The sequence below is a fragment of the Hyla sarda genome, chromosome 3, assembly GCF_029499605.1.
Source record: "Hyla sarda isolate aHylSar1 chromosome 3, aHylSar1.hap1, whole genome shotgun sequence".
NCBI lineage: Eukaryota > Metazoa > Chordata > Amphibia > Anura > Hylidae > Hyla > Hyla sarda.
Window position 1 is genome coordinate 82009266 of NC_079191.1, and position 10099 is coordinate 82019364.

Genomic DNA, 10099 nt, shown 5'->3' on the forward strand with positions numbered 1-10099 from the left:
TCTGGAATCCTCTTGAAATCAATGGGCAGTAAACTTTGAAGAAATATTTGGCAAAATTCTTCATCGGAAATTCCGCCATGTGAACATACCCTAAGGGCTTCATCGTTAAGGAGGTGAAGTTATACATAGGCCATGGTACTAAAATCTAGTTTTGCTCTTTATTTATTTTTTTATTTTTTTGCAGTAATACAGTATTTGTCTCCAGAAAATATGTTCCCCCCCCCCTTAATTATTAAAGGGTAGCTCCCACCATCCTATTTTATTTTTTTCTGTCCATGCCTATTGCCAATCTATCCCTAACCCCCTCCCTGCTTTTAATTTTTCTTTTTACTATTTTAAAAATAACTTTTTTTCTGACTGGCAGTGTGCTCACTACCAGGCAGACTTCGCCAGCAGGCACCACGTCACTGATGCCTGCTGGGGGGGACTTCCGCCCTTAGTTTATCTACACAGGGTGCCTGCAGCTGTTTCACCACTACAACTCCCAGCTTGCCCTGACATCTATTGGCTGTCAGGGCATGCTGGGAGTTGTAGTAGTGAAACAGCTGGAGGCACCCTGTGTAGATAAGCTATAAGTTAGTTCCATGCGGCGCTACGGCGCTAGCCCGTCACCTCCGTCTCCCTCCCCCCCGCGCCATACCCCGTTCCCTCCATCACAACCCCCCCGCATACCCCGTTCCCTCCATCACAAACCCCCCTCCCGCAAACCCCTTTCCCTCATTACACTTACAGTTACTGCAGAGTCCGGCAGCGGGCGTGCAGGGACAGCGGCGCGACGACATGTGCGGGAGGAGTGGCCTCCCAGCGAGTGGCCGGGGAGCCAATGCGCTCGCTCCCTGCCTGTCTGATTGACAGGCAGGGAGCGAGAGCAGCCTAAATGAAAAAGGACTGATTGCCAGGCTAAAATCAGTCCTTTTTCAGGCGTGACGTCACGCCAGGCTGCAGCCGGCCACTAGGAGGGTGACCCCTAGTGGCCGGTTTTTAAATGTAAATTAAAGCATTTTAATGAAAAAAGAAATAATAAAAGTATATTAGAGATATGTTGTAGTACATAAGTACTACAACATATCAAAAAATAAAGTTGGTGACAGTGCCCATTTAAGTTTTATTTGTTTTCTTTCTTAGGGCTACAAATACCAGCTCTAAACATTGTGTGAACATTTCCTCACTGTATTGTGTGTGACAAGCATCTTCAGTACCTTTCCTGTACTCTAAGGCTAGGTTCAGACTACGGAATCTCCGGGCAGAAAATTTCCGCCTGGAGATTCTGAGTGCGGCCAGAGCTGACTGAATCCGTCGGCGCTAGGACCACGCGGACACTGAGGGGACAGGACGTGACGTCATGACGGGGCGGGGCTATGAAGTCACGAGCTCCCAGCGCCGGCCCCAGTATTCGGAACAGTTTGTTCCAAACGGTGAGCAGTGGAGTATCCCTTTAATGTTCTTTAAATCTTAATTTTTTTCCTATTTTTTTTTAAGTCATTTTAAGGCCTTCTGAACCAATTACCAGGTTTCCCTACAGTTATGGTCTCAACGTACAATTGTTATCCTGGAACCAGTTAATATTCTAGGGTTTATTTCTCATTACCTATTATACTGATGCTTTATCCTGGATGTACAATGGAATTAAAAGTAGACTTGTGCTGCACATGAACCTCGATGGGCCCAAGGTCCTGCACTCTGACATTTCACAACCACATGTCTGAGATGACGTTAATACTTAGTTATTCGATTTGCTTTCTTATTGCGTTTATTTACAATGAGAATATTTTCTCCGTGGTTCAGTATTAGTGTTGCTCGCGAATATTCGCAATTCGTATATTATTCGCGAATATCGCATATTCGCGAATTCGTGAATTTCGCGAATATAGCGCTATATATTCGTAATTACGAATACTGTTTTTTTTTTTTTTTTTTTTCACAGTACACATCACAGTGATCACCCCTCTCTGCTTCCAGCTTGTGTGGTGTAAAGAAGGCTGTAATACTACTGTGTGAGACTGGCGTGCGAAAATTCGCATATGCGAAAATTAGCACATGCTACTTTTCGCATATGCGAATTTTCGCGTGCGCTAATTTTGTATATGCAAATTTTCACGTGTTCATTTTCGTATACGCGAATTTTCGCATATGCGAAAATAAAAGGAGGAGATAACGAATATGCGAATATTCGCGAATATATGACGAATATTCGTCCATATATTCGCGAATATTCGCGAATTCGAATATGGCCTATGCCGCTCAACACTATTCAGTATAACCTTATGTGAACTATTCCGTGTTTTATTAGGCAGATCACCATTGAGGAAGGAGAACAACGGGCCAAGGAGCTGAATGTCATGTTTATTGAAACTAGTGCCAAAACCGGATACAATGTTAAACAGGTAAGATGGACTCATTGGGGGAGATTTATCAAAACCTGTGCAGAGGAAGAGTGGTACAGTTGCCCATAGCAACCAATCAGATTGCTTCTTTCATTTTCCACAGGCCTCTTTAGAGGCCTGTGGAAAATGAAAGAAGCAATCTGATTGGTTGCTATGGGCAACTGCACCACTCTTCCTCTGCACATGTTTTGATAAATCTCCCCCATTGTATCTACTGTATATCCTATTTATTTCATTTTTCCTATTAAGAGTATGGAATTGTGTAATTCTGTCGGAATTTCATCGGGATTACGTGTTCTCAGAACACAGAATTCCAATGAAATTCAAGCCCCATTGATTTCAATGTTATTCCGCTGCGGAACTCAGCAAAATACAAGATTAATCTTATATTTCTGTAGAATTTCTGTGGTGGAATCCTGCTGTCTGAATGGAACAGCGGAATTTAAGGTGGAATTCTTCCACACGGAAACTTTGCCATGTGAACATTCCCTTAGAATAGTTTTAAATGACACAAACCCCATCCAGGTTATTAGCATTTTACCAGCAATTAGAGTTGAGCGAACTTACAGTAAATTCGATTCGTCACGAACTTCTCGGCTCGGCAGTTGATGGCTTTTCCTGCATAAATTAGTTCAGCTTTACGGTGCTCCGGTGGGCTGGAAAAGGTGGATACAGTCCTAGGAGACTCTTTCCTAGGAATGTATCCACCTTTTCCAGCCCACCGGAGCACCTGAAGGCTGAACTAATTTCCGCAGGAAAAGTCATCAACTGCCGAGCCGAGAAGTTCGTGACGAATCGAATTTACTGTAAGTTCGCTCATCTCTACCAGCAATGTTCTATAACTATTGTGTACTTTCTGTTCCAGCTATTTCGTAGAGTGGCGTCTGCCTTGCCAGGCATGGAGTGCACAGAAGAGAAGAGCAAGGATGGAAGTATCCTTTAACTAATTTGTTGCGCTGATGGCCTCATTTCTATTTAGGGGCATAGCTATAGGGGGTGCAGAGGTAGCAGTCTCATCGGGCCCTGGTGCCTAAGGGGGCCCCAGAGCACATCTGCCCCATAAGAGACCAGTATTATAATTGGCACATGGGACCCTGTTGCAAACTTTGAATCGGGGCCCAGAAGCTACAAGTTACACCTTTGTTCCTACTTTACTATTTAATCAGTATGTTTTACCTGTTGTTTAATCCCTTAATGACACGGGTTGTTTTGATCTTAAAGGGGTATTCCAGGCAAAAACTTTTTTTTTTTATATATATATATATATATATATATATATCAACTGGCTCCAGAAAGTTAAACAGATTTGTAAATTACTTCTATTAAAAAATCTTAATCCTTTCAGTACTTATGAGCTTCTGAAGTTAAGGTTGTTCTTTTCTGTCTAAGTGCTCTCTGATGACACCTGTCTCGGGAAACGTCCAGTTTAGAAGAGGTTTGCTATGGGGATTTGCTTCTAAACTGGGTGTTTCCCGAGAAAGGTGTCATCAGAGAGGATTTAAATAGAAAAGAACAACATTAACTTCAGAAGCTCATAAGTACTGAAAGGATTAAGATTTTTTAATAGAAGTCATTTACAAATCTGTTTATCTTTCTGGACCCAGTTGATATATATATATATATATATATATATATAAAAAAGTTTTTTTCCTGGATAACCCCTATAATGGTCGAGCCCCATTTTTTAAATCTCTATGTGGTAATAACTTAGACTGTTTTTCTTGACATATTTACTAATAGTGGAGTGGAGTTTTCTTTGTGGGTTTTGATTCCCAACAATCAGCAATTCTTTTTTTTTTTTTTTTTTTTTTACGGAGCTCACAGTGCAGGATAAATAACACTAAGGTTTTATAGTATTAAATTTTTATTGTTTATATTTCTGTGATAATATAGGGCTATATTGGAAAATGGGCATTTGTTTATTTATTACACTTTATTTAGTTATTTATTGGAAAACATTTTATTTTGACACTGGAGCTCACAGACTTCTGTACTTGGCAGGTGCGGAGACCATCATCTGACCTCTGGCTGCCATGGCAACCTTCGGGACCCCTCGTCACAGAGTTGCCAATGGGGGACAGGGTAGCCCCCTCCCCCTTGTCAATCCCAGTACTGACCACAGCATCTATGGGGATAAAACTGACAAGAGCGACATAATCTCAGCTTTGGCATTTCCGGTGGGATCCCATCTGTGACTGACAGCCGGCTCCACAGAGCAGGAAATAGCTGGGATGTTGGCATAAAAATGGCTGACAAATAATAGTCGAATACTGATCATGGGAGCCTCAGGATCATTTAAAGGGAACCAATCAGCAGATTTTAGAATATATAACGCACAACAACGCGTTATATATGCTAAAATAACTATCCACACCATCCCCTGGTGATGTTTGTGCCCCCAGGGATGGTGAAGATATTAAGTTTTAAAGCCCCCCCCAGCCACCTGGCAAGTAGTCCCCTGGACGGGACTTACACTTACTAGCTCCCGTTGCTCTGGCCATGGCCCAGCCCCCGACGGCTTGAATGACTACTCCCTTAGCAGACGGAGCAGAGCAATGACGCAGGCCATCACAAATTTACAACATGAGCAGCTGAGGCTGTAAATCTGCAGCAGTTCTGACCCATCAGTATTCTACCGAAGGGAGAACATACCTGGCAACAGCAACTACATGAAAAAAAAAGTATTTTTTTCTTTCTCACTGATGTGCTACCCTTTCGACGCTGCTGCCCTAAGCACAGACCCACCGGTGTTTATTGGCAAACAGCCCTGGTCAGGACACGCAGTGCAATGCGTAGACCATTCAGAGCACCCAGGCTGATCCTTGTCAACTGTGCAGATTTCATTTATATAGTAGAAGGAATAGCAAGAGTAATAATCAATAGGGCAAATTGCTATTGATCAAAACCGATTTTTTTTTTGTACCATGGAAATAAGTCCCTACTATGCCAACTAGAGATGAGCGAACTTACAGTAAATTCGATTCGTCACGAACTTCTCGGCTCGGCAGTTGATGACTTTTCCTGCATAAATTACCGTATTTTTCGCCGTATAAGACGTACATTTTCTTCTCCAAAACTGGGGGGAAAAAGTCGGTGCGTCTTATACGGCGAATACACCCCTATCGCGGTGGTCCCTGCGGCCATCAACGGCCGGGACCCGCGGCTAATACAGGACATCACCGATCGCGGTGATGCCCTGTATTAACCCTTCAGACGCGGCGATCAAAGCTGACCGCCGCGTCTGAAGGGAAAGTGACACTGACCCGGCTGTTCGGTCGGGCTGTTCGGGACCGCCGCGATCTCACCCCGGCGGTCCCAAACAGCCCGACTGAATAGCCGGGTTAGTGCTTACAGGACACCGGGAGGGACCTTACCTGCCATCGGTGTCTTCTCCGTTCAGGGATCCCCTGTATGGCCGGCGCTCTCCTTCCTGGTCATCCCGTCGTCGCGTACGTGCGTCGGTGTGCGTAACGACGTGATGGCGGCGACGGAGAGCGAGGATACCCGGCCGGCAGCAGAGACATTCCGGAGCGACGAGGACACGGCGACAGCAATGGAGCGATATCCAGGGCAGCGGTGACGGGTCCGGAGTGGCGGGGACACGCGAGTATTACCTCCTATGCAGTGGTCTTCAATCTGCGGACCTCCAGATGTTGCAAAACTACAACTCCCAGCATGCCCGGACAGCCAACGGCTGTCCGGGCATGCTGGGAGTTGTAGTTTTGCAACATCTGGAGGTCCGCAGGTTGAAGACCACTATTGGGTTCAAAATCTTTATTTTTTTAGATTTTGCACCTATAAATTGGGTGCGTCTTATACGCTGGTGCGTCCTATAGGGCGAAAAATACGGTAGTTCAGCTTTCAGGTGCTCCGATGGGCTGGAAAAGGTGGATACAGTCCTAGGAGACTCTTTCCTAGGAATGTATCCACCTTTTCCAGCCCACCGGAGCACCTGAAGGCTGGACTAATTTACGCAGGAGAAGTCATCAACTGCCGAGCCGAGAAGTTCGTGACGAATCGAATTTACTGTAAGTTCGCTCATCTCTAATGCCAACGTGCAAGTGGTCTATAGGTGTTATTTTCTTTCCAAAATCTCTGTCCAATGGTAACAGATAATCTAGCATTCAGGTAGAAAAACAACCATAAACTTTGTGACTCTGTTGCCAAAATCAGTTCATCCAGGTGGCATTTAGCCAGAATAGCCCCCCACGCTCACATGTTTGTACCAGATTTGACGAAAATCTAAAGGGCCATCAAGATGAGCAGTATGGTGACCACATGGTTATTAGAGCCCAAAGGACCGTACATATAGAGGCGTTGGTGATATGGTCAGTTCTTCTGAATTCTATATAAATGGCACATTATGTAAGCAACTTAAAGAGGATGTTCAGTGGGATTATTTTAAAGGGCCAGCCTGGTTAAAAAAATTATAAGATAACCATTATTGAACAAATCCACCTTTATAGCTGCCATTTATATTCTCACCAGTTCTCTTCTCCACACAGAGGAAAGAACTGTGATTGACCTGGCAGGACTTTCCTTCTTCTACCTGTGTTCCGATGGGACAGGGCGTGGAGAACAGCGTGGTCTCCGTGAGCACCGTTTTGGCACTAATGGTGGAATCGAGAGGTTATGCTTAGTATTTTTTTTTCCCAGTCTGCTCCTTTTAAAAATAAAATGATCTTATAGGAAAATCATTAAAATATAATATACTGTATCTATGTATAAATAGCGTGCATAGAGATTTATTTAAAGAAAACATTTTTACACTTAAAAAGTAGAATAATCTGCATTTTTAGAGGAGGTGGAGCTGAGCAGATAGATATATATAACTGTATGGGAAAAGATGTGGTATAACTTGCCCTTTCTTCATGTAAATTTCTACTCATTCTCTGTCACGCAGTCAAGTGAATGTTTCCGTAGGACCGCCCACTTGACTACTTAGCCCAGCATAAGCAGAGATTTGCATAAATAAAGGACAATTAATATAGATTTTTTCCCCATAAAGCTATAAATTAGTCTATCTCCTCTTGCTCTATATAATGCCTACAGACTTGATTGTGTTTTTAATGTGACAGGTACCATATTTTACGCCGTATAAGACGCACTTTTTCTTCCCCAAAACTGGGGGGGAAAAATTGGTGCGTCTTATACGGCATATACACATTAAAACCCTGTCCTATCGCGGCGGTCCCTGTGGCCATCAACGGCCGGGACCTGCGGCTAATACAGGACATCACCGATCGCGGTGATGCCCTGTATTAACCCTTCAGACACGGCGATCAAAGCTGACCTCCGCGTCTGAAGCGAAAGGGACACTAACCCGGCTGCTCAGTGGGGCTGTGCGGGACCGCCACGGGGAAATTGCGGCGTCCCGAACAGCTTTCAGGACACCGGGAGGGACCTTACCTGCCTCCTCGGTGTCTGCTCCGTGCCGGGATCCCCTGCATGGCCGACACTCTCCTTCGTCGTCATCACATCGTCGCGCACGCTGTCCCGTCATCCAATCGGAGCGGCATGCGTAACGACGTGATGGCGGCGACGGAGAGCAAGGATACCCTGCAGCAGAGACGTTCCGGAGTGACGGGGATGGAGGGCGACATCCAGGGCAGCAGTGACGGGTCCAGAGCGGCGGGGACACGTGAGTATTACCTCCCATACCAGTGGTCTTCAACCTGCGGACCTCCAGATGTTGCAAAACTACAACTCCTGGCATGCCCGGACAGCCGTTGGCTGTCCGGGCATGCCGGGAGTTGTAGTTTTGCAACATCTGGAGGTACGCAGGTTGAAGGTTCAGAATCTTTTTTTTCTAGATTTTCATCCTTTAAAATTGGGTGCTTCTTATATGGCGAAAAATACGGTAATCTTTACTCAGGGTATATATGCTATGATCTAATATTACGTTTTTTCTGTTCCTTAACCATTTTCACCTCAGTGATTGATATAAAACTTGACAAACCCCAAGAACCGCAAGTTGCTGATGCTGGATGCTCTTGTTAATATGCAGCACATGACAGGTGAGCTGCCAGAGGCCATGTGCTTAGCCCCAAGATGCTTCCTATTGGTTAGCCTGGAAAAACAAACAAACATTAACAAACCACATCTAGAGAATGTCAAGATCCACCACTGTTCCTGACCTCTCCCACCTTCCCCGGAGACCTTGTTTGCCTTTTGTCTACTTTCTCTGGTTCTTGTGTTGGTCTTGAGTCTTTTACCCTCTCTTCAGAGATGTCTGACTCATTTCACGATTATTCCACCATGTCTCTTTGGCCCTCTTGTGCTCACATTCCCAGATCCTTAAAGGGGTACTCCGCCCCTAGACATCTTATCCCCTATCCAAAGGATAGGGGATAAGATGTCAGATCGCCGCGGTCCCGCTGCTGGGGACCCCGGGGATCGCTGCTGCAGCACCCCGCTATCATTACAGCACAGAGCGAGATCGCTCTGCACGTAATGACGGGCAATACAGGGGCCGGAGCATCGTTATGTCACGGCTCCACCCCTCGTGACGTCACGGCCCGCCCCTTTCAATACAAGTCTATGGGAGGGGGCGCGGCGGTCATCACGCCCCCTGCCATAGACTTGCATTAAGGGACGGGCCGTGATGTCACGAGGGGCGGAGCCATGACGTCACGCGGCTCCATCCCCTGTATCGCCCGTCATTACGCACAGAGCGAACTCGCTCTGTGCTTTAATGATAGCGCAGTGCCGCAGCGGGACCGCGGCGTACTGACATCTTATCCCCTATCCTTTGGATAGGGGATAAGATGTCTAGGGGCGGAGTACCCCTTTAAAAATGCACCTTGAGAGTAACAGATTCCTTGCCTAACACATGTACAGTATCACTCACTTATTACCAAATGTCTAGATGTAGTTAATAGAACGCGGTTCACCAAGTGGTTTAGTCTCTACCGACTAGTAAAAGCCAAGAATATCCAAATATGTGTAAAATAACGTGATATAAAGACACACAAATTCCCCATTAGATCACTAAGAGTTATACAAGCAGACTTGTAAAAAAGTTTCTCTTCTCTTACCACCCTCTCATACCCAAACTCTTTTCTTCTTCTTAAAAGACGACAAAGAAATTCCTGCTGTTATTAACATTGACGTTATAGTTTTATTTTCACTTTTTTGTTGTAATATATATAATTGTACTTTATTAAAATTGCCAAAAACTATGTGACGGGACTGTGTCGCACGTGGTATTTTAGGGGGTCGTTTCATCGGCGGACACAGATATGCGTTTTTCATTTGGTGATTGGGGATAATGTATGTATATGAATGCGGCTTGTACACGTTCACAACAATATGCTCGGTAAGACAATTCAATGATTATTATCTAAATGTAGCAATGGGTTAATAAAGACTGAATCCAATTCTACATGCAGGGTTATGTGTGTACATTATAGGGTACGTACAGGTTGCGATGTTCCTAGAAGAACACGTTTCGGGGTGAACATGTCCCTCGCACCCCTACAGAGCATTATTCCCATTACTATGTTCTTTTTAATACCACCCAATAAAAGCTTTTACTTTCATAACATTTATTTTATTATATCATAGTTGTTTTTCTTAATTATTAGAGTCAATGAGAATTAAATTGATGAACATATTAACACGGAAAAGGTAAAATCACAACATAAGTATACAGTGTAGGTAATATGTGACTATCACTGTAAGTTCAGCCCTCTATTATGCGGCTGTAGAGAGGA

At 44.6% G+C, this 10099-nt stretch overlaps 1 protein-coding gene across 1 annotated transcript in view; it reads left to right on the plus strand.

The window, feature by feature from the left end:
* RAB6B (RAB6B, member RAS oncogene family) overlaps positions 1-8941 on the plus strand; it is a 75136-nt gene extending 66195 nt beyond the window's left edge. The window contains exons 6-8 of the mRNA XM_056564407.1: positions 2291-2384; positions 3250-3316; positions 8320-8941. Of these exons, the coding sequence (XP_056420382.1) occupies positions 2291-2384; positions 3250-3316; positions 8320-8384 (226 nt within the window). The 3' untranslated portion in view covers positions 8385-8941. The remainder of the gene's footprint in view (positions 1-2290; positions 2385-3249; positions 3317-8319) is intronic.
* The last annotated feature ends 1158 nt before the right edge of the window (positions 8942-10099 follow it).